At 45.6% G+C, this 25,925-nt stretch overlaps 1 protein-coding gene across 1 annotated transcript in view; it reads left to right on the forward strand.

The window, feature by feature from the left end:
* The window catches only part of LOC148453584 (uncharacterized), a 68,763-nt gene extending 51,493 nt beyond the window's left edge, over window positions 1-17,270 (forward strand). The window contains 7 exon segments of the mRNA XM_088461979.1: window positions 1,547-1,589; window positions 4,014-4,518; window positions 5,076-5,133; window positions 5,209-5,401; window positions 5,630-5,721; window positions 8,533-8,686; window positions 16,165-17,270. Of these exon segments, the coding sequence (XP_088318105.1) occupies window positions 1,547-1,589; window positions 4,014-4,518; window positions 5,076-5,133; window positions 5,209-5,401; window positions 5,630-5,721; window positions 8,533-8,686; window positions 16,165-17,270 (2,151 nt within the window).
* Window positions 17,271-25,925: the final 8,655 nt, after the last annotated feature.

A 25,925-nucleotide genomic window follows, 5' to 3' on the forward strand; every position in this document is an offset into this window, starting at 1 on the left:
TTCCTGTCTCTCTATTCCTTTTAGTATGTTGCTATTTCAAACCTGCAGATCCATGTAGTATTAATATTGTATACAATACATTGTTTATTATATTTCTATTTTATAATATGTGCAAATATTCATATATGTGTATGTGAATAAGGGACACTATTGTGTGACATAACGTGAAAAAGGGACACTACTGTGTGATGTAACGTGACTATGGGGTACTACTGTGTGACGTAATGTGAAATATTAGGTGGCTACGCCCCTTCCCAGCAAAACTACGCTTGAAATTTTTTGGCTATCCCTGCTTCCCCTAAAGTTGGCGGCACAAACGCTCTTTTGTTAAAATGTGTAGTTGTGGCTCTGCTTTGGGGTGCACAGAGGTGTCCTCTGCATTCAGCACCCCTGCCCTAAAAAAGTCCTACAGTGAACACTATCTAATCTTCTACAACTGCTAAACTATCGCTTGGGAAAATGCCTTCCCCTTTCTTTGTGTATGACCTACACCAGTGAAGTGCCAGCTTTTCCTATAGATATCTGTCCAATCTGTCTGGTGGGAAAGAAAACCTGGTCCATTTTCCAGCATCTGGGAGCAAATTTCTATTGTTATTTGCTCCCACATTCCCAGATTTTCTGTCCCACCACAGGAATTGGATAGATATATATAGGTGTGTATACAGCTTAACAGAACCAACACAATACCAAATGTTTGACTCCCATGCAGGATGTGCTCTGTTGTATGTATTTTAATAGATAATGATGTGTACTTGTCTGTTGTTCTAATATTAATTACATTTGTAAGAGCATAGACTAAAGTGGGAGGGGTCAGGAGTAGTTAGGGGAGGAGTCTATGCCAGGAGCCAGATGCTGACGCGAGGTGGGCCTGTGTGCTCTTTAAATGTCTTTAAAGGTCTTGAAAAAGTCTCCGTATTAGAGAGACGAAACGCGTTGACGTCATTGCCTGCCAAATCCTTCTACTGCATTCTACACACCTGCACCTGGGAGAGATTCTGGAGCCGATCGTGAAGCTACAGACAGCGGAGACATTTGTCTCACCGAGCGCTATCATCCAGCCCCCCACAGTGACTTCATTGGTCTAGGAGAGCGCTGCCATTTAGCTCCAGACAGCAGTAAGACATACTCTCTCCTACACAAGTCACACGGAGAGAAGGACACTATCTGTCCGCCGCTCAATCCTCATTAGAAGTCTCACACTATACCTGGTTTTCATCTGAGTCTAATATTGCTGGGACGCCAGCAGGACTTAATACTACTATTTATATCTACAAGATAAAGACAACCATTCCAGTTGTTGATTTCAGGTGTCAGAATGCAGTACTTTTAAACAACCTGTACAAGGACACATTCAGCATTATTCCATTTTTATTGATGTGATACAATGGAATTGATTTGTTTCTAACTGTTATACACATGCTTAATAGAAGATTTATCTTCTGATACAACTATCTATGTTGTCACAACTTATCCACTTATTCGTTTTTATTCTCATGCTCAGTCATTCTCAATTAAATTAGACTTGATTGTTTTTTGGGTAATTTAGAGTGAAGATTTTGCTGATATTAAGGTAGAAGATACAGAGGAAGGCGAGACGTATGTGACTGATATTAAAGCAGATACAGAGGGAGAAGAGACGTATGTGACTGATATGAAGGCAGAAGATACAGAGGGAGAAGAAGAGACGTATGTGATTGATATGAAGGCAGAAGATATAGAGGGAGAAGAAGAGACGTATGTGACTGATATGAAGGCAGAAGACATAGAGGGAGAAGAAACGTATGTGACTGATATGAAGGCAGAAGATATAAAGGGAGAAGAAGAGACGTATGTGACTGTTATGAAGGCAGAAGATATAAAGGGAGAAGAAGAGACGTATGTGACTGATATGAAGGCAGAAGATATAGAGGGAGAAGAAGAGACGTATGTGACTGATATGAAGGCAGAAGATATAGAGGGAGTAAAAGAGACGTTTGTGACTGATATGAAGGCAGAAGATACAGAGGGAGTAGAAGAGACGTATGTGACTAATATTAAGGCAGAAGATACAGAGGGAGAAGAAGAGACGTATGTGATGGGTGATCAGCAGTGTAGAAAGGAGGAAATCCCTACAGATAACTGCACAGGTGAGTAATAAACACTTTTATTACAAAAAAAAGTCACATACTCTCTGTTCAGTCACTACAGAAATCTCTTATCCTACACCCTCCTCTGTCAGTGCAAACTATTGAGTAAAATGTATATGCACAGTGGGGGAGTCAGGAGCCATCTGCCATTATTATACTCCTTCTCTCCCCCTCACATCATGTCACTGTGTGTTACCAGCCCAGAGAGCTGATCAGTGTCCTCTCCACACTCTCTGGTGTATCTCAGACATCAGGAGCCATCAGTCCCTATTAGACTTTTTCTCTTGTCACATATTGCACTGTGTGTTACCAGCCCAGAGATCTGACCAGTCCCCTTCACACACACTCTGATGTTTCTTCTTCACTTATCCATAAGGGGACGCTGGGGTATAGGCTGGTACGCGGAGTCTGGGCAACAAACAGTTAAAATCTTGAGGAACATGCAGCCCAGGCTCCTCCTCTATACCCTGCCTCCAGCCTAGGCAGGTCAGTCTAGTTTGGTGCCGCAGGAGCGGGCACCTATGTGATGAGGCTGCATTAGCAGCCTACTACATTTATTCATTTTAATTTTAATTTTCTTTTAGTGAGCAGGCAGCACCAGCTTTCCTATAGGACGCGTGCGCCTCCATTCGACCAACCAGTGGCGTCAGCGAGTGGGTTGGCGACCTCGGGCTGGTCCCTTCTGAACACGGAAGGTCGCAGCCGCTGACAACATCAGGTAAGAACTTGCTTGCAGGGAGCCACATCAAGCACCATTGTCACTGCCATTGTGGAGACCACCAGCTGTGCTGACAAGCGGGCGGCCCGGGATGCCAAACCCCTGCTACACCATAAGGGCATGCAAGGCGGTTGGGGTCTGTAGAGCTGAGCGGCCCATTACTATAATATTGGGTGAGTGCCAGCGGGGACCTGTAGGTGGCCATTGCCCTTGGGCTTTGTCAGCAGGGTGAGGTAGGCTCTACCCGTTAGCCCTTCCTTCGGCCCATGGTCTGATCCCTCACAGAGGCTTCCCGCCATGGGTTTACTCCTCCTCTCTGAGCAGCCATTTCAGAACTGTGCTGCCTGCAGTTAGTCTCAGAGAGGTTTGGCTCCTGTTTCCCTGTATACCTCCCCTCACGTCAGGTTATACAGTTTAGCTCCATTGAGCCGACTGAGGTTGGATTGTTGAGCATTATATGCCTATTATATTGCATTGAATGTGTCTTTGTGCTTGTTCTCATTTTTCACACTGTTGTCTCGGTCTATCTTTCTTCCTATAGCTGTGAAAGGGGTTAAATCCCCCTCTGAAAATTTCCTGCAGGTGCTATCGCATGTCCGGCCATGGCATCTGCATGGGTGGCTAAGGCACTTGGCCAGATGCCCTAGAGGAAGGCCTTATATCCCAGGCCCATGGCAACCAGATTTCATGGCCTCCTTAGATATCCAGGCTGCTTATTTACATGTGCCTATCCGACTCAGTCACAAGCGTTTCCTCTGGTTTGCAGTGAAAAGGAGCACTACCAGTTTCGGTGCTTGCCGTTTGGTCTTTCCACGCCTCCTCGTGTTCACGAAGGTCATGGCAGCTCACTTGCGGTGCAAGGGTCTCAGAATTCTCCCTTACCTGAATGAACTAGTTCTGTAGAGAACTACAGATCTCTGGATATGCTGAATGAGCACCTTCACCTCACAATACATCTACGGTCACACGGGGTGAGTCATGCGCCCTGCTGGATTCACGGGTTCAGAGAGTTTCTCCCAGTGGACAAGATTCAGGATCTACAGGACAGGATTTGTGGGTTCTTACTTTATCGCTGGATGTCAATTCACACCTGCATGCGTGTTCTGGGATCTCTGGTCTCCACCTTTGACATGGTGGAGTACACCCAGTTTCACTCATGGCCTCTCCAGGTGTAGATTCTGACTATTTGGAACTGATCCCATCTGCAGATCAAACTGCAGACAATCGTCCTATCTCTGGATGTTCGTCTCTCCCTTGCGTAGTGGCTCCAGAGCTCCCACTTGGACAAGGGTCGTCCCTTCTGGATTCTGGACTGGGTCCTTCTCGCCATGGATGCCAGTCTTTGCAGGTGGGGAGCTGTAACCTGCCAGTAGTCCTTCCAGGGTTGATAGACTGCTCAGGAGAGCCATCTCCTGATCAATGTCCTGGAACTTCGAGCTATCTTCATGGCTCTCTGTCGGACTCAGCAATTCATTTAGCATTGCCCAGTCCAGGTACAATCAGACAAAGCAATGGCCGTCGCTTTCATAAACCATCAGTGCGGATGTCGCAGCACCATGAAAGAGGTCATTCGCATCCTCGGTTGGGCGGAGTATCATGTTCTGGATCCAACTGCAGTTTTCAGGTTCCAAAATTGGGAAGCGGACTTTCTACGTCACCAAGATGTCCACTCCGGTGAGTGGGTCCTTCATCCGGATGTCTTTAAGCTTCTAGTTCATCGTTGAGGTCTGCCAGAAGTCAATCTGATGGTTCAACCACAAAGTACAGATCTTGCACCAGAGATCCCGGGGCCCCTTCTGGTGGATGAATTGGCGATTCCGTGAACTTTCAATCTCTTATACATATTCCCTCCGATATCACTTCTGTCGAGGGTTCTCAGCAAATTCAAGTTGGAAGGTGGCACACTGATTCTGGTAGCTCCCGATTGGTTGTGGAGGGCTTGATATGCAGATCTTCTGAGCCTCTCCATGGACTCCATGCGTCTTCCTTCAGGACCGGATCTCCTGTCTCAGGGCCTGTGCATCCACCCGGATATGACTCACCCCGCTTTGACGGGGTGGCTCTTGAGACATCCGTCTTGAGAGCTAAAGTTTTTTTTTGCGGTCAGTCATTCGCACCATGTTGAATGCGCAGAAGCCTTCTACCGCCAAAGATCATCATTGGATTTGGTGCGCTTACTATTTTTGGCATTATTCCAGAGGTTTTAATCCCAGATCCTTCTGACTTTCCAGAGTTCTCTCAATTCTACAGACCGGCCTAGATTCGGGTCTTCGTATGTCTTCCTTGAAGGTACTGGTCTCTGCCCTTTCAGTTCTCTTTCAGAGACAGATTTCCTTGATGCCAAATGTTTGTACTTTCTTTCAGGGAGTTCTGCACGTGCAGCCTCCTTTTGTTCCTCCGGTGGCTCATAGGGACTTGTCTCTGGTGCTTTGGGCTCTTCAGTCACCTCCTTTCGAGCCTTCGTTGGCTCACGTGGAAGACTATTTTCCTTCTGGCTGTTGCTTCGGCTCGGAGAGTGTCGGACTTGAGTGCTCTGTCATGTCACTCTCCTTTTCTGGTCTTTCATTTGGCCTGGGCCATTCTTTGGAATAGACTTGGCTACCTTCCAAAGGTGGTTTCCAGATTCCAAGTCAATCAGGACATTGTGGTCCCAGCTTTTCAGTCTCTGGAGGATTCGGCGGATAAGGCCTCTTTAGATGTTGTGAGAGCCCTCCACATTTATGTAGAATGTACCAGGGATATCTGGAAGTCTGATTCCCTTTAAATTCTCTATGGTTTCCACAAGCGTGGCTGGCCGACTACGAAGCAGACCTTAGCCAAGTGGATCCGCTTAACCTTCCGGCCCTGGCCGTGGTGACTGTTCATTCCACAAGATCGGTTGGTGCCTCTGCAGAGCAGCTTTGCAAGGTTTATGCACGTGGTCTTCTATTCGCACATTTATCTGCTTTTATGCTTTTGATAACTTTGCCTCCGGAGCATCCCTTCCCTTAGGGAGATTGCTTTGGGATGTCCCCAGTGTAGTCCATGTGTCCCCTATGGAGAAGTAAAGAAGAAAAGGAGACTTGTCTTACCTATTAAGTCCTTTTCTTCGAAATCCATAGGGGACAATGGACACCCACCCTGATGCACCTGACTGGAGGTTTTTTTCTCATTTTCTGGATTTCCTGTCCCTTCGGGTGTTTTACTTTGTGTGTGCTAGTCTTCCTTCCTGCTCCTGCCTTGGTCATGGTAACTCGACTGGCCTGCCTTGGCTGGGTGCACGATATAGGGGAGGAGTAGCCTGAGCTGCACATACCACAAGATTTTAACTGTTAGCTGCCCAGACTCCACCTGCCAGCCTATACCCCAGTGTAGTCCCTGTGTCCCTTATGGAATTTTGAAGAATTGGACTTAACAGGTAAAACATAAGTCACCTTATCTCATACATCAGGAGCCATCGGCTCCTATTATTCTCCTGCTATCTCCCTCACATCATGTCACTGCGTGTTACCAGCCCAGAGATCTGACCAGTCTCCTCCCCACACTCTCTGGTGTATCTCGTACATCAGGAGCCATCAGCCCCTATTATACTCCTGCTCTCCCCCTCACATCATGTCACTGTGTTTACCAGCCCAGAGATCTGACCAGTCTCCTCCTCACACTCATATCTTTGTCTGCTACCAGCTACTCATGTTCTTTACTGTCCACTACAAAAATGACCTTTGTCGCTGTTCCTCCCCATGCCCTTCAATGGGATATTACCCATGATCCTTCCTGACCACCACTGCCTGACATTATCAATGATCACTGATGGTAATAACAACTTTGCATGTGATTTATTGTACTGATTTTATTCTGTTTTACCTGAGATATGAACCACACCTGTATAAATATCTTTTAGGAAAGTATTACATTTTCTGCCTGGAGGTCCACAGCGAGAGCAATGGTGGATCCCGATTGTTTAAAATGTGGATTCTTCTGTTCCATTGTGTTTTTGCTGATTCATTTGAGTCCAGCTGATTCTTTTGCATGTTCCAATAGATCCCCTTAGAAGTTAGAGCGTATCTATCTCCAGTGGAGATATTTATTCCTAGAGAGATACAAACTGGTGCTTTTACATTTACTGAGATGGAGGACACAGCAGGGTGCAGCTAGTATGACCTGTGTGTGATATAATGTATAGACCATGCCTGCACTCTCTTACACATACTGAGATGGAGATCCAAAGAGTGTGAGGACACAGCAGGATGCAGCTACTGTGACTATTGTATATGTGTAGACCATGTGTGCTGTGACCGGAGATCCTCAGCTCGCCACCTGATCATGGATTAGTTTTTATCCCCACCGCCTGTTACTGACTCAACCCAATGCACAGTGGACCTTGCTGCCACCACCAAACTCCTACTATCGGTGCTTGGAACACTCTTCCCAGGTTCCTACGTCGGCACCTGGATCTGCCTCTGCTGTGTATGTGTAAACAATCTGCAGCCACACATCCTGGTTGATGTTGGCTGATACTCACTGATCCCTCCGTATGGACCAGGCCCTGCATGTTAGCTGGCAGAGGGCTTGAGCTTGGAGACACTGGGCTCAATCCAGAACAGCCGGAGTACGGAATAGCATTTGGCACAATTCTGTTGTTGCTCAAGTAGTCTTCAAAAAGACTTAAGGGGGTCATCACACAGATGTTCACAGTAGTACAATCCTTCTTGATGTTCAAATGATACACAGAAGACATGCTTGCAGACCTTCTTTTATGTTACTCCAATATACATTACCACAAGGGGTAACTCCGCCCTGTGCTTTTTACCCAATCAAATTAAGTGCATGTGCCTTGCATGCCCAAGGCATGTTCACCTTTAACATTGTCCCTAATGGACAGTGGGGAATGGTCACTCCTCTGGGCCAGGCGCTGACACGTCTGGGATGTAAAAATCTTCCCCCCAAAACATACATACACGCTTCTATTGAGGGGGACTTGGCTATCTCCTATACCCAAATCTGGGCTCCAGGACAAGGCAGCAAAACACCCAGCCAGCAGTCTCCTGGACACCAAGGGGATGCTTGTTGGAGCTCCCTGAAAATAGGTGGCTGCATTGGCCAGCTCCCCATTCACCACCTCATACCTGCGTTTAACACTGGGTGTCCAGGGAGCGTGCTCTCCCTGTCCCCCTTCAGGCATGCACAAAGCCCTGTTTACTGGCCCCTCCCACTGCACTGGGGTACCAGGAGCCAGCGCTCCCGGTCCCCAACGTTAACGCTCCAGACAGGGAGCCAGCTAGTCCTGTCCTCCTGTGTGCGGCACTCTGCTAAGATCCCGGTCCCCAGCAGCCGGCACACAGCTGTTTGCGTGCAGTCCCCTAATGTAGTGCACCAGGTGTTAACCAACAGCCTTGTTGTGCGGCTCCTTCCACGCAGTCCCTCCCCTCCCCACCCCCGATTGAAGTGCACCGGGGGTTTACAGCAACCATCGCCGAGCTGGGGCACCCGGAGCTAGGCCAGTCCCCAGCATGGAGCACTCAGCTTACCTCTAGGCCCCAATGCAGTTTAGACATGCGACACATATCTACAGTCCCCCCAGTGCAGTGCACCATAGGATAACACTTTGCTGCAGCAGTTAGAGGGTATCCGGGCTGCGGCAAATAACATTCTTTTATAACCTCTGTGCCTATTGCCGCTAACACACATGTTTGGCTCCTGGTCCTGCAGTCCTTTTTGGTTACCGGGAGTCCACATGGGGTTCAGGCTCTTCCTTCTGAGACAATCCATCCGCATTGCTGTGAGCCTTGCTTTGCAGATTATATGAAAGTCATAAATCTGAAGTGCAAGACTCCACCGCAACAGTCTGCCATTGTCCCCTGTGGTGTGTTGTAGGCACTTTAAAGGGCTGTGATCAGTCACCACAGTAAATTGCCGGCCATACAAATGGAGCTGGAGCTTCTTCACAGCCCAAGCAATTTCCAAGCTTTCCTTTTCAATTGTGGCGTACCCCACCTCCTGGAAATGAAACTAAAATTATCCTAGCACCCGAGTCAGACCAATGGGGAAATCACCTGCTGCAGTCATTTATATTGTGACCCCCACAAAAGCAACTGCGGTGGTCATTTCAAATCTGTCAGAGGCTCTTATCAATTTTAAAATATAGGCCCTCATTCAGAGCCCCTCGTTAGCGGCAGTACGCTCGTTCCGAGCGATGTTTGCACATCTGCGCATGCGTACGCTTTTTAGTACGCATGCGCGAACCAGTCAGTGCGGCCGAAAATCGTTTATACGCTATATAGCGAGTGCCTGCTATTTTGAGTGACAGAATGAGGCATATGTGGGTGGTAACAGGGGAAGGTGCTTGAAAATGGGGAGTGGAGATCCGAACGCAGGCGTGCTTAAAGGTCAAAACGGGCGTTTTATGGGTGTGTATATTTAAAACAGCAGCGTCAATGACCACGTCACTGGGTTATTTTATAGCCAGAACTGCTCGCAAATTTGTGGTAGCAAACACCAACCACAAGAATAGCGAGCAGTTCATACGCTGGTCGATGTACTCGATTAATCTAATAAATAGCGGACATGACGTATGGTGCGAGCGGCCAGGGGGCGTTTTTAACAAATAAACGAGCGTATGTTTTGCTCGTTCGTTCAGGCTTAGAGGTGTGAACAGACTGCAATGTGCGTACGGATCATTTGAATAGCCACCCCTTGTTTTTAAACGAACGACCGCAAATAGCGAACGGCTCTGAATGAGGGCCATATTCTTTAGTTTATTTGTAATAAATACTTAGGGGTTAATCTAATTATTTGTTAATTGCGAGGTGCGATTTGCTGTTTTCTCTTCGAATTAGCACAGCGAATTAATTTTGCAATCCAATTAGCAGCTTGCACTGAACCAGAGTAAATTTGCATTTTTCCATTGGAAAGGAAAATCTTTATTTTAAGAACCCCTTGGACATCCCCCCTAATGACTATTCAGGCATTTGGAAATTTCAAATTAGCTTAATTAGTCCAATAATTACATGTAATTTTGGGGGTAAAAAAAATGGCCTCAAATTACCCCAAAATTAACTTTTTCATTAGTTTAGGCACCCCAAATGTAATTAATTTTTTATTAATTGAAAAATAATTGTTTTCATAATTTTTAAAAAAAATTTCAGTGTGCACAATGTACCCCAAAATCTCATTGTTTCCTACTTATTTTTGCAATTTTCATTTGAGATTAAACGAAAAAGTTGGCTTTTTATCTTTTTTTTTTTGCATCTTTTTAAACAAGAAAACAAATCAGCCATTTCAGACCATTTAAAATCCTTCAGTACTTTCCTTATGCCCACAAACAGCCCTATACGGTCCTTCTAACAAAATGATAAATTTTGGGTGGTCCAGGATGGTCTCCCCACTTTTTCATGCACTTCTCTTACATCACATTTGCCAGTCAGTTCGCACCCCTCCGCTGCGAGCACCGTGAATAGGCATTTTTAATTGGATTGGAGAATTCTCGGGAGCGCGCATTTGTGCAAAGTCTGTGAGTTTCATGAAGCAAACTCGCTACTCGTAATTCGTACCTAATTGGATTGACCTCGTATATTGAGTATTAGAAAATAAACACAAATAACTACAATGTTGCTAAAAGAATCACATGGCATGAAGTCATCTTATAAAGGATTATCCTACACTGATAATCAGATAGTATATTCAACACACATGTTTAGGAACCACATAAAAAAATTAATAATAAAAATAGTTTCTCACTTAGATGAGATTCAAAAGACAATGTCCAAAGTCAGAAAATTATCCCATGTATTTCCTTAAGGTGACCATATTTCAGAAGAAATTTAATGGGTTACCTACTCCTTACTTAGCCGACAAAGGGAAAACCAGATAAGCGCTGGATGGCTGTATATTGTTGCCGCACTGAGTCTGGACTTCAGTGTAGTACATCCGCGGCTGTCACAGATTTTAGTCGCTCTGGTTCCCGATCACAATGCAGCGTACTTGAGCTGCAGAACCGGCCTGCTCTAAGGATTTTTGCCAGCAACTGCCACAAATATAGCTGCTCGGGCTCCCGGTCTCTAAGCGGCGTGTTTGGGCTGCAGGACCAGCCAGCTTCACCAATATAGCCGCTCGAGCTCCCAGTCTCTAAGCGACATGCTACAGGACCCACCAGCTTCACAAATATAGCCGTTCTGGGTCCTGGTTTCTAAGCAGCGTGCTCGGGCTACAGGACCCACCGGCTTCACAAATATAGCCGTTCTGGGTCCTGGTTTCTAAGCAGCATGCTCGGGCTGCAGGACCCACCAGCTTCACAAATATATTTGCTCAGGCTCCCGGTCTCTAAGCGGCGTGCTCAGGCTGCAGGACCCACCGGCTTCACAAATATAGCTGCTCGGGCTCCCGGTCTCTAAGCCGTGTGCTCGGGCTGCAGGACCCACCGGCTTCACAAATATAGCTGCTCGGGCTCCCAGTCTCTAAGCGGTGTGCTCGGGCTGCAGGACCCACCGGCTTCACAAATATAGCTGCTCGGGCTCCCGGTCTCTAAGCAGCGTGCTCAGGGCTTCCACATCCGCTGGCTTCCACATCCAGTGTAACTTCAGGCAGTAATCTGACCCTTGTCAGTTCTTGGTTAATAAAGGAGAATAGTCCCAATTCGTTGGCTCACCATAGGAAAATTATAGAAGATAATGTGGACACCAATTGATGCGGACAGCGATGCGTTTCATCCACAACTGTGGATTATTCAAGCTGAAACCTCCTACTGTAGCAGTGTTCTTCTTAAATAGGCCAGAAGGTGCTCCTGCCCATCTGGTCTCTCCTGGCTCAGTATCCTCCAAGTCCGTACTGTGATGCATCAGTCTGTACAACAAAGTTCTTACTGTAGTCTGGAACCATCAGTACTGGAGCTCTTGTACCAGAGCCATTTTAAATGACTAAAATTCCAGCTCACAAGAGGGTGTCCAGTCAACTACCTTGGGGAGCTTCTTCTTAGTCAAATCTGTCAGGGGTTTGGCTACACAACTGAAGTCAGGGATAAAGCATCAGTGGTACCTGTTACAAGTCGCGGTCACGACTTGACACTTTCTGACAGTATACCCAGGCAGGACGGGGTTACTCCAGTTCTTCCTGTTGCTAGGAGATCGGCACGCCTCAGGAAGTGATGTGTATTCCACAAGTGCAAACCTGATTGGGACTTCAGCCTATATATACTCACTGATCTATTGCACCTGTGCCGACTAAAGAGTGTCTGTGAGTTTCCTCGGCCTGGCTGCAGAGTAAGGTTGTTCCTGTTCTCCTGTTCACCGAACTCCCATACGGCTTCCTAGCCGCATCCAGTAGCCCCCGTGCTGCCGTCTGCTCAGCTATCTCCAAACGGCTTCCTAGCCGCACCTAGCAGCTCCCGTGCTGCCAACGTTCACCATACTGCTTCCAAGCCGCACCAAGTAGCTCTCGTGCTACCACCATTCTTCACTAGGCTTCTTAGCTGCTCGAAGCAGCTCCCGTGCCGCAACATCGGCACACCTGCCGCACCATCGGCTCTCAAAGTAATTTTCTTACCCTAGACTGTTTATCTACGGCCATCGGCACCATCGCTGCAACATCGGCACACTCTCAAAGCCATTTTTCATACCCCAGACTGTTTATCTACGGCAATTGCCACAACCTTGGCACCATCGCTGCAACATCGGCACACTTGCCGCACCATCGGCTCTCAAAGCCATTTGCTTGCCCTAGACTGTTTATCTATGGCAATTGCCACAACATCGGCACCATCGCTGCAACATCGGCACACTTGCCGCACCATTGGCTCTCAAAGCAATTTGCTAGCCCTAGACTGTTCATCTACGGCTATTGCCGCACCAGCAGCACCATTGCCGCACCATTGGCATAATTGCTGCACCATCTGCATCATTGCCGCACCATCAGCACCATTGCTGCACCGTCGGCACAGCTGCCACACTATCGGCTCCCAAGCCATAGTCCAAAAACCAAACTGTACCTTCTCGACTATAGCCGCACCATCGATATCCTTACTACCGTCAAATGTGTCAGTCCTAACTGTACATTTTTTCCCTATTGAATTCCCTTGTATCTCCATGTGAGCCGCTACTACCTCGAGCATAAGTCCAGGTGGCCGCCCAAGTACCGGTGAATGTATCCTAGTTCTAAGGGAACAACGGGCGGTTGTTATTGGTGGAAGATCTCGCTAGCTGGGTTCTTGTGGTGTCACATGGAGTAGGTATCGGAATTCATAACAGTACCCGGCCATTCCTAATAGAGCCGGGACCAGTCTCTGATTGTCTCTACTTTCGCTGGTTCAGGCTTCACCTTACCTCCCACACGGTGCCCCAGGTACTGTACCGCTGACATCCCCATTTGGCACTTGTCTGCGCTGATGGTCAGACCTGCCCACCGAATCCTTTATAACACCAGCCCCACATGCATCAGGTGATCTTCACAAGTTCCGCTGAAGATGTCAGTCATCCAAGTAGGCCTAAGCAAAATCTCTGTACCCCTTCAGTATGTCATCGACAATGCTCTGGAAGGTGGCTGGTGCATTCTTCATCCCAAATGGTCTTGAACTCAAACAAGCCAAATGTGATGATGAAGGCAGATATCAATGACCCCCGAGGCTCAAGAGCGATCTGCCAATGCCCCCTGCTCATTTCAAAAGTGGAGATGTATTTTGCTCCTGCCCTCTCGTCTAACAACACATAAATGTGGGGTAAGGGATAAGTATCAGATTTGGTTACCTCATTCAACCGGCAGTAATCTACACAAAACCACGTGGTATGGTCCATCTTGGGAACCAATACAACGGAGGCAGCCCAGGGACTGTTACACCTAGCACTAACATCTCCTGCACCTCATTGTAGATTTTCGCCTGCGCCTCTGGTGAGACCAGATATGCAGGTTGCCAAATCGGCCTATGCTCACCAGTGTCTATGTGATGTGCACGCAAAGAAGTCAGACCAGGCTTCCCACTGAAATGGGCTTCAAAGGACTGCTGAACTGACTCAAGCTGCTTCCTCTTGAGGTTAATAAATTCCTTCCTCCAGCTTACTTCCTCTACACCACCCTCACCTCGGGCACCCGCGAAGATCTCAGGGATTGGATCAATTCCTGGTTCCTCCTTCTGTAAGCAGCACACGACTGCTACTGACTCCACATGCTCGTGGTATGCCTTCAACATATGCACATGGTAGGTACCCTGCCTCCTACCCTGGCTGGCAATGACACCACCTAGGGGATGTCACTTAGTTGTTTTGAGACTGTGTATGGCCCCATCCAGGAAGCCTGGAGCTTGTTTTGGAGTGTGGGCACCAAAACAAGCACCTTCTGCCTAACTTCGAAGACCCTGACACATGAGCCCTGGTCATTCCAAGTTTTCTGCTTGGTTTGCAATTTTGCAAGATTCGCTTGCGTAAACCTCATGAGATTTTTTAACCGATCTATGAACTTTAACACATACTCCACCACGGACACATCTTGGTGAGTCAACTCCCCTACCAAAGACACAGAACAGGTCGAGGGGTCCACGGACTCTGCGGCCGTATAGTAACTCAAAGGGTGAGAAATCGGTGAACTCCTATGGCACCTCCAGATAAACAGGAAGTGCGTCAGGGTTCACTACCAGTCACCCCCCTCTGAAGTCACAAATGCCCGGAGCATCTGCTTCAGAGTTCCATTAAATCTCTTGCATAGTCCATTAGTTAGTTTTGTGTTCTGGGAGAGCAGCTCCCGGTAATGCCAGCAGTAACATGATTAAATACCCAGTACTAGTATTCCAAATATGTATATATAATAAAAAAAAAGTTAATTTTTTTCTGTATTTATTGCCTTAGTACTTGTGCTGTAGGGCACCAGTCACACCAAATGTGTGTGTATGTATGTATGTATGTATGTATGTATGTATGTATATATATATATATATATGTATGTATGTATATATATATATGTGTGCAATGCATTTGTTAAAAATGTTTAAATACATTTTAAATAAATTGCACTTACCTGTGTTTCCCTGGAAGTCCAGGGGATGTAGAGCTCTCTGTGGGCTGCTGGATCCCCATCCCCTTCCAGAGAAAAATGGACTGTCCCACCATGCAGCCTCATGCCTGAAAGAAGTGCATGGGGAACTGGCCAGTGCAGTCAGCTAATTATTTTCAGGGAACTTCAAAGTGACCAGGAGACTGCTGGCTGGGGATCTTGTCTGCCTTGTCTGGAGCCCAGATTCAGGTAGAGGAGGTAGCCAAGTCCCCCTCAGCAGAATCCTGGAAGTACTTATTGTAGGGAAGTTTTTTCTCATCCCAGACATGCCGGCACCTGGGTGTCTAAAATGATGACAGGTGGGCTCAGGCATAGAGGAGTGAGCACTCACCACTGTCTATTAGGGACAATGTTAAAGTTGAGCATGCCTTGTGCACTTAATTAGGTAAAAACCACAGGGTGGACTAACCGATTGTGGTATTGTGTATTGGATTAAGATAAAAGAAGGCATGTAAGCCTGTTTTGTTTATCTTTTTGAACATCAAGAAGGTATGAACTGCCGTATCATCTGTATGCTGTGATACTCCCAAGGGGAAATGTCTTTTTGAAAACTATTAGAGCAGTAAATATCTAAGATGACTACATAGGTATCCTGCGACAACAGAATTGCATCAAGCGATATTCCGTTTTCCGATTGGTTTACATTGAGTGCAGTGTCTCCAAGCTCAAACCCTCTGCCAGCTTCCCTGCTGGGCCTGGTCCATTGCGAGGGACCAGTGGGTATCAGCCGACATCAGTGAGGAGGTCTGGCTGCTACTAGTCTAAGCATATGCAGCAGAGGCAGTTCAGGTGCCGATGTAGGAGCCTGAGAGAAGTGCTTTCAGGTGCCAGTGTAGGAACTTGTTTGGTAATAAGTGGTTCCAAGATATTGGTGGTGGCAGCAAAGTTGCATGCCCATGGCACAGTGGCCGGAGTCCGTAACAGGTGGTTACTGACAGTAAGAGAGAATCCCTACAAGATCCAAGATTAGAGGAAGTCCCCGCAAGATCCAGTGGGATCAAAAAAATATCTCTGGCCGTTGGCGGAGGCAAGGTTATCCAGTCACAATTATCTAATTGCTATCTGGCTTCTACATTCACAAGTGAAACTTGGAAATGACACTGACTGTATGAGATGTTAGGGTGCAGCCAGGCACATCTTATTATAGTTACACAGTATGGAGATGTTGGGATACAGCCGGGGATGTCTTATTATAGTTACACAGTATGGTATAGTTCTGCAGAGAGCCTAATTCCCATATAATTATTCTGTTCCCAGCAGATGGACACAGCAGCAGGAATAACTCGGGGAGACATCTCATATTACCTCCAGATTGTGACCTAGATGATAAATTCTCACAGTACTCTCCAGGAGAAAACCCCATTATACCCAGTATACATCCAGCATCTCACAGTGCAGATACATCATCTGATCCCTCTATCCATGAGGAATGTTCCCCTGATAATCCCAGTAGTGTTACACACAGCTCCGATCACACAGGTGATAAACCTTTTTCATGTTCTGAATGTGGGAAAAGTTTTACCAAGCAGATCAGTCTTTCTATACATCAGAAGAAAGTTCACGCAAGTGAAAGACCTTTTCTGTGTTCTGAGTGTGGAAAATGTTTTAAACTGAAAAGATGTCTTACTAGACATACAAAGCTTCACACACATGAGAGACCATATTCATGTTCTGAGTGTGGGAAATGTTTTGCGCAGCAGAGCAAACTTGATGTCCATCAGAGAACTCACACAGGTGAGAGACCATTTCAGTGTTTTGAATGTGGGAAATGTTTTATAGGGAAGTCCGCTCTTGTTACACATTATCGAGTCCATACAGGTGAGAACCCATTTTCATGTTCTGAGTGTGGGAAATATTTTACAAATAAATCCACTCTTGCTACACATCAGAGTTATCACACAGGTGTGAAACCATTTCCATGCTATGAATGTGGGAAATGTTTTATACAGAAATCAGTTCTTGTTACACATCAGAGAAGTCACACAGGTGAGAGGCCATTTCCATGTTCTGAGTGTGGGAAATGTTTTACATGTAAATTAGCTCTTGTTACACATCAGAGAAGTCACACAGGAGAGAAACCATTTCCATGCTCTGAATGTGGGAAATGTTTTAAACAGAGATCACATCTTGTTACACATCAGAGCAGTCACACAGGTGAGAAACCATTTCCATGCTCTGAATGTGGGAAATATTTAAAACAGAGATCACATCTTGTTACACATCAGAGCAGTCACACAGGTGAGAGGCCATTTCCATGTTCTGAGTGTGGGAAATGTTTTTCAAATAAATCACGTCTTGTTAGACATCAGAGAAGTCACACAGGTGAAAAACCGTATTCATGCCCTGAGTGTGGGAAATATTTTGCACAGAAATCACATCTTGTTGCACATCAGAGACGTCACACAGATGAGAAATAATTTCTTCTTCAGGGTCCATAGGGCCTCACAGGGAGACCTTGGGTGTAGGTGGTGGTTGAGGACCGAGCACCAGACAGTTAAAGCTTTGCTCCCAGGATGCAATGTTCCTTCCCCCTATACCCTGCTCCCGAGCCAGAGGCACTTCAGTTTTGTCAGTGCCTGGCCAGAGTCAGGTCACCATTTTTACAGTGGGCTGTTTCATGCAGCCTAAAAGCTTTTATTTTATAATTTTTTTTTTTTTATGCTTCTGAGCGGGCAGCAGTAGACTGTCCATGGGACGTTTGTGCTGCCACTCCAACACCCCTATTGGCACTGCAACTTCAGCTCTGCCTGGTGCTCTCGGCGGGCATCCCGGGGACATTGCTAGCCAGTTCCGCGGACAAACCCAGACTGCAACCCGGATTCTAAGGGGACAGGTAAGGTGGGTCACCGCTATGGGGTTGCCACAACATGTACAAGCAATACAGGTACCTCCTATGCCTTCATCGGTAGACATACTCTCTAACTCAGTACAGAGTCTGGCGGCTACCTCTACAGCCTTTCAAAATATGTTGCAAAGTGGAAAACCCCTACCCAGTGAAGCTAGGTACAAACTGACCGATATATTGGCCGATCAATTGATCGGCTAATATCTGCTAGCGATCGCCAAGTGTGTACCTGTACTATGTCTGTGAACCACATAGTTCTCAGACATATTGCTTTGGCTGTGCTGCACAGCTGATGGACAGATATGTCTGCAGACATATCTGTCCATCGGCAAGTGTGTACAGGCGGTCTGCATACTGCCCATATACAGCGGCAGCCACCGGGCAGGGGAGTGGGACATGCCACTTGGTCGCCGGGACCCACGGCTAGAAGCAGTTGGCCGTTCAGTGTGTATGAACGATCATCATCTGCAGATAAATCTGTATAGTGTGTATCCAGTTTAAGTTTACTAAGCGTTCTCTGTTATCTTCACAGTCCACACAGCTGTCATCTGAGGAGGCAGAAAATGCTGATCTCTCTACTGCGGAGTCCCCTTCGGGGGGGAAGAAGTATAGAGTCTAAAATAAATATACCTGCTTTGGTGCAAACAGTTAGATCTATCTTACAAATAGAAGAAGATGAGCCCGCCCCCACATCAAAGCATCCACTATTTGAATGACAAAAAGTGGCCAGCAGAGTTTCCGCTCTCGGATCAACTAGTTGAGCACATGGCAGCAGCTTGGCAGATTCCTAGTAAGAGGTTTCAGCCCCAAAAATGCCTGACCTCTTGTTATCCTTTTCCTGCAGTTCATTGTACAAGATGGGAGACTTCCCCAGTGGTGGATTTCCATGTTACACGTTTGAATAAAAGCGATACATTACCTGTCCCTACAGTTTCCTCACTGAAGGACCCTATGGATAGAAAAGATTGAAACTGGCCTTAAATCTGTGTACTCTCTTTCAGGTGCCATTGCTTGCGTGACCATGGCTACTGCATGGGTGGCTAAAGCAATTTACAGCTGTGCAGATGCCCTTGAAGAATCTTTTCCCTCAGATGCCTCTTGGGTTCAGATGTCTTATGTAGCTCAAATAAGAATATAGCTTCATATATTGGAGAAGCGCCCCTGGGATGCCAGTCTCCTAGCTTCTAGAGCTTCGGCCACGCCGGTGTCTGCCCACCGTATTCTGTGGCTGAGGTCATGGAAGGTGGATGCAGATTCTAAGAGAGCCTTAGAAGCATTACCTTACAATGGGGAGATCTTGTTTGTCCCTGACTTGGATAAGATTGTGGCCACATTAGCAACTACTGCAAGGCCTCAGACAACGTCCTCTAGGTCCTTTTATCCCCAAGGCAAACCTAAGGGTCAGTCCTTTCCTAAGCAATCGGCTTCCACTAGGCCACAAAGCCTATGACCAAGCAGACCTGGGCCACCAGACATCCTGCTTCAAAATCCGAGGACAAGCCTTCAGCCTGATGGGGCAGGCCTCCCCCTGGGGGACCCCAGAGTAGGAGGCTAACTCCTTCAGTTTGCCCAGGAATGGCATCAGACAACCACAGATGCGTGGATAAGAGAAGTCTCATGGGTACACCCTCTCATTTCAGAGATGGCCACCCCACCAATTTTTCTACACAGGCACTCCATCAGACCTGAACAGTGTCCTGCTCATGCAGAAAGCAATTCAAGTGGAGGTAATAGTTCCAGTTCCTCCTTTCACAGCGAGGGAATGGTTATTATTCTACCCAGTTTCTAGTGCAGAAACAAAATGGGTCTAATCGGCCTATCCTCAACCTCAAATTCCTAAACAAATTCATCAGGGTGCCCAAATTTCACATGGAGACCCTGCACTCTATTGTACTGGCTATGGAGCCTTGGGACTTTATGGTATCTCTGGATATTCGGGATGCATACCTACAGTGCCCTCTCATCAGAGATATCTCCGGTTTGCTGTACTACATCAACATTTTCAATTTCAAGCTCTGCCCTTTTGACCTTCTACAGCCCCACGGGTCTTTACCAAAATTATGGCGGTCATGGCAACCAACCTGTGTTTTTCAGGGAATCAGGCTCCTGCCATACCTGGATGACCTCTTGCTCTTGGCAAGCTCACCAGAGGTTCTTCAATGCCACCTTCAGGTAACCATTGCCTTCTTGCAGAGGCACAGCTGGTTAACTGGAAAAAGTCCTCCCTGAACCCTTCACAGAGGATGGTCCATCTGGGAGCTCTATTAGATTCTCAGGGTGAGAGACTCTTCCTAGATCTCCACAGTATTCAATTCCAGGAGTTCTAAATTGGGAAGCGGACTTCCTCAGCCGTCACAACGTGCAAACCAGGGAATGGTCTCCACCCAGAAGTCTTTCAACTCCTAGTGGACAAGTGGGGCCTACCAGAGGTGGAAATCATGGCCTCCAGACAAAATCACAAACTGCCAGTGTATGGGTCCAGAACAAGGGACACCAAGGCAGCCTTGGTAGTTGCATTGTCCGTGAAGTGGACCTTCCATCTGGCATATCTATTCCCTCCAGTCTCCCTTCCTCGAGTTCTTTGGAAGTTCAAACAAGATGGAGGCACTGTTCTGTTGGTGGCCCCAGCATGGCCCAGATGACATTGGCACTCATATCTTTAGAGCCTCTCCATAGATGCCTTGTTCCTGCTACCTCAGCGGCCAGACCTGTTGTCTCTGGGTCCTTGTCTTCACCTGCACCTGGGTTGTATGTCTTTGATGGCGTGGCTCTTGAGACATCCCTCCTGAGGTCTAAAGGGTTTTCTTGCTCTGTGGTCAAGACTATGCTGACCGCATAAGCCGGCCTCTGCCCGGATTTACCATAGAGAGTGGCATACATACTTTCAATGGTGTGATGCCAGAAACTATGACCATCAGGTGTTTTGTGTTTCTAGAGTCCTGGCCTTCCTCCAAGCAGGCTTGGACCTTGGACTCCACCTCTGCTCTGTCCATTTGGTTCCAGCATAGAATTGCTTTTACTGCCGGATGTCCATACCTTCCTTCAAGGTGTCCTCCTCATACAACCTCCCTTTGTCCCTCCTGTGGCGCTGTGGAATTTGTCAGTGGTTCTTCAGACCCTACAGGGCACTCCGTTTGAACCTTTGGAATCTGTGGATCTCAAGTTGCTCACAGCGAAAACTCTTTTACTTCTGGCTATGGTGTCCGCCCAAAGGGTGTCAGATTAAGGGGCGCTCTCACGCTGCTTCCCATTTCTAATCTTCCATCAGGAGAGGGTAGTTCTCCAAACTCAACCTGGTTTCCTACCCAAGGTGGTTACTCGTTTCCATATTAATAAGAAAATTCTAGTCCCGGCCTTTCATTAACCAGACCTCTCGGCAGGTGAGGCCTCCTTCGATGTGGTCCGTGCTCTCAGGATCAACGTGGACTGTACCAGTTCACTGAGGAAAACAGACTCCCTATTTGTGCTCTATGGAGTTCACAAAAAGAGATGGCCAGCCAATAAACAGACATTGGCCAGATGGCTTTGCATGACTATCTCACAGGCTTACACACAGGCAGGCCTTCCTGTACCGGCTACTGTCACTGCCCATTCCACTCGCTTTGAGTCCCTCGGCAGCGCGACGTGGAGCCCCAGCTGAACAGCTTTTTAAGGTGGCCACATGGTCCTCTGTCCACATCTTTCTTAGGTTCTATGCCTTCAATACATTTGCCTCTAGGATGCCTCCATTTGGATGCCGGATTCTCCTCTCAACTCAGGAGCATCCCCATCCTTGAATAACTGCTATGTGACATCCCCAAGGTCTCCCTGTGGAGCCCTATGGACCCTGAAGAAGAAAACAAAAGCTATGGTAAAACGTAACAACGGTGGACTTTCTTTGAAGTCCACAGGGTACCCGCTCTGACGCACCTGGCTTCTATGGGCTATGTTTCCTGGTCACATGTTTCTTGTCTCTTTCTGTGTGAGAGTGTGATTCTAGTGTGTACCAGTCTTCCTTCTCCTCTCCTCCAGCATTAGGCTTGTTATGAACTGAAGTGGCTCGGGGGCAGGGAATTCTGGGAGCAAAGCTTTAACTGTTTCGTGCCTGGACCTCAACCACCACCTACACCCCAAGGTCTCCCTATGGACTTTGAAGAAAGAGAGTTAATAAAGGTAAGTTTTACCATAACTCTCGTTTTCCATGCTCTGAGTGTGGGAAATGTTTTATAAAGAAATCCGCTCTTATTAGTCAACAGAAACATCACACAGGAAAAAAAACAATGTATGAGCATCTAGAAATATATAGAAATTGCAGTGATATTTGCAGTACTGTATTGTTATTGAAAATGTTAAAAACAAACATGAATTCAATCATAGCCTAGATTGCTGTCCCTGCTTAGCAAAGGGTAAATGATAATTGAGCTTTTATAGAATGTCAGAAAGATCACGCACCAGGCTATCTATAATACATCTGTTATATAAATAGGGGCAATCTTTCAGCAAACCATATGGTTTTCAATGTATAATTAAACCTTAGGTGCTTACTGTCATTAGGTGCTACCCATTGATTCAAAATCAAGAATACTTATGTGAGAAAGAGAAAGAAAAGGAATCAATTTAATTGAGGGTGCACTCAAAAACCCCTTATTTTTAAACACATAAAATATATAAAGTTTATTGGGTATACTTTAAAAAAATAAACTTTTTTATATTATTATTGCTCTGGCTGGTAGATATTCAAGGAAAGAGGCTATATGTTGCCTCTTACAATTATCAACCAATATATTATATCCAATACTAGCTATCTAGATCTAATCTTTGGTACCCCATTTCTCCATATGCCCTCAAATAGGGCCTTCTGAATCGAAATATAAATTAAAAATATATTTTATTACACAAAAGTACAGAGTGATAGACACAAAATTTTTTTTTTGACAAGAATTAAAAATATATTAAAAACAAGGTCACGTGCTGTTATTGATTCTGTATATAAATGTTACCTCTCCTGCACATGTGTGTTTAACCATGCAAGGCTATTGTATGTAACCGGCAATTTATTATTTAGATCTATGCTAGAAATAACAGTTAGCAAATAATTCCTGTTCTATATAAATTGGAAGACAATTATTATAGTTGTCATTACATATTAATTAGGCTAGCATATATAAATGCTATTTAGCTAGATCTATTTCTAAATAATTATCCACATTAAGTTGGAGCTGTTGGCTCTTGTGTGAAATCTTTATCACAAGTCATACATACAAAAGTACAAAGTTACTTTTGATTATAACCACTTAAGAAAAGGAAACGTTTGTTACTCTTTCCATTCAACACATATAACAGACAATTGTATTAGTCTTGGAATTGTATTGAGACTATTGACTCTAACTATTAATATGTTCTACGTGTTGTACATTCATAGGCACAAAGTTATTCATTCTCATTACTGAAATAAGAGAACAGATGTTGTAATTATCATTCAGTACTGGTTAAACCAGCAAATATGAATATTGCTAACTGGATCTATTTCTGGTTAGTTATCCAAACTGTATTAGAGCTATTTGCTCATATAAGAGTCTTCTCACAGTGGATACAGACATAAACACAGTATTACTCATTTCTGTAACAATTTAATTGAAGAAATATTTGTTACAATTTTCATTAAGCATACATAACAAGTGAGTTATTCTAACCACAGATATATGCAAATAAATTATTTCTACAGCAGTTTATCTTTGCTCGTAGATTTCTATTCCCTCAGTTAAGTGTCTTGTTCTCCCAGTATTTTCACACTTTAACAGGGCAATAATGCTGTCCGTGTCTTATTGATTAATCATGGTCTTTTATCTCACTCGTGTGCCGAACTCAGACAGTCTTAGTGCCTTCTGTATGCAATGCCGGGATGTGACAATACTTGTTTTAAACAGAGCCGTTTTGTTGACTTTAACAGGGCAATAATGCTGTCAATGTTTTATTGTTTTAACACGCCCGTTAATTACACTAATTTGCCGGACTTAGGCAGTCTCAGTGCCTTCTGCATGTAATGCCAGAATGTAACAGTATTTGTTTTAAACAGAGCCGTCTCTCACTGCTGTCTCCACTAAAATACGAGCTCGGTATCTCGTTTACTATTGCAGACAAGTTTATCCAGTAGCTAGTCCTCATCTTAGCAGTATCACACATGTACATATTTAAACATTTCACATTTAGAACACCAGCACGCGACACACGCCAATGCGCATTTCGCTTAATAGCTTATTCAAGGCCTTGAAATCGAATGGAGGAATAAACTTCCCTAATGTTACTCAATATAACCACGTGGCCATTCTACGTCATCTTCGAGATTGGCTACATTGCACAGACACATATACTAACTCTGATTTGGAGGGGGGCTTTCTACCTGACTATAATTTGGTATCTATTTTACACATGTCAGACCACGATATTCTCCCCAATTTGAAAGAAAACCCTCTCCTATGGAGTACACGCAAACTGTGGTGTATATTGAGACACAAATCAAAAATGCTAATAGATCAACTTTAAATCTTTTGTGCTTTATCCTGAGTTTCAATGGGGTCAGGCTAACCACCCATTTACCTAATCGGTGTCAAACGGAATTAGATCAGCTGGATGTCTATTGGACTATAACATGAGGAGGCCTCTCACATTCAAACAGGCGGTGGGGAAATATGATTTTCTCTCATCTTTCATATTTGCATACTATCAAGCCCAACATTACGTTAGTGAAACGATTACATTTTTTTCTGGACAAGATTGGTCCAACTCTTTAGACCCCTTATTGGCCAATCCTTCACCCATAACTAAGGCCATCTCTATTCACTACAATTTTCTATGAGTAAGGCTTGATTATTAGAGTATTCAAACAGGGCTGTCCCGTTGGTTGTACCATTATCCCGAATTGTCAATAGATTTACTTACTGCATTAGAAAAATCCTGTCATCTCATACCAGCTAGCTCCTATAAAGAACTATTTTTGAATATATTTCACAGGACATATAAGCCCTCACAAAAGTTTTTTGATGGGGTCTTCCTCTTCGCACAGATGTTGTAGATGCCAGGGAGAAACTGCAGATATATTTCACTGTCTCTGGGCATGCCCCCTAGTGAGAATTTTCTGGTTGGGTGTTAGGAAATTTGCAACTGACCACTTAGTGAACTTTTTACCCTTTACTGCGGAGTGGGCCATTTTGGGCATATTGCCAGCAGATCAAAGGGTATCTGGGGAGGGCGGAAACTGCTTTTGGCTATAAGTGCTGCAGCGAGGAAAACTATCCTTCAGATGTGGATTCAGCCGGAAACCCCTACTTTTTCTCTGTTTCAAGAGAAGTTGTTCTATCTTTTCAGGATGGACTGGATAGAGGCATCCTTGGAGAGGAAGATCAGGGTTGGTAGGTTTTTTGAGATGTGGGAGAGCTATGTGTCCACTCTGCCACTGAGTACAAGACAGCTACTCCACAAGTGTTTTTCTCCTACATCATGGTTCGAACTAAGAATGGTGGATAATGACCCACCGATATTGATGTAGAGGGTAGGGGCTTTATCCGCATGGTGGCAAGGTACAATTATTGAAATCTGATAGGTAATTTTTCAGTTTCTATATTATCAGATATATGTGTTATGTTATATTGTTGGAATTGTGTATGGCATCAAAATTATGTTACGTCCTGTACAATGATGTTATATGTTATGTATAATTGTGCAAAACTATATATTACTCTTATTTATGTGCCAAAGAGTCATAATAAAAATATTTTGGAAAAAAAAAGGATGGCCAGCCAACAAACAAACAAACATTGCCTAGATGGCTTTGTATGACTATCTCACAGGCTTACACGCAGGCAGGTCTTCCTGTTCTGGCTTCTGTTACTGCTCATTCTACTCGGTCTGCGGACCCCTCGTGGGCAGCTCACTGTGGCGCCTCAGCTGTTCAGCTTTGTAAGGCGGCCACGTGATCTTCTGTCCAGACCTTTCTGAGGTTCTATGCTTTTGATACCTTCGCCTCTCAGGATGCTTCCATTGGGCGCTGGATTCTCCTCTCAGCGCAGGAGTGTACCACCCTTAAAACACTGCTTTGGGACAACCCCCAGGGCTCCCTGTGGAGCCTATGGACCCTGAAGAAGAAAACGAGAGTTATGGTAAAATCTTACTTTTGTTAACTCTCTTTCTTTGAAGTCCATAGGGTCTACAGGGCACCCACCCTGATGCACTTGGCTTCAGGTGGGCATTG

The sequence above is a fragment of the Taudactylus pleione genome, unplaced genomic scaffold (genome assembly GCF_031769625.1).
Source record: "Taudactylus pleione unplaced genomic scaffold, aTauple2 ptg001127l, whole genome shotgun sequence".
Lineage (NCBI taxonomy): Eukaryota > Metazoa > Chordata > Amphibia > Anura > Myobatrachidae > Taudactylus > Taudactylus pleione.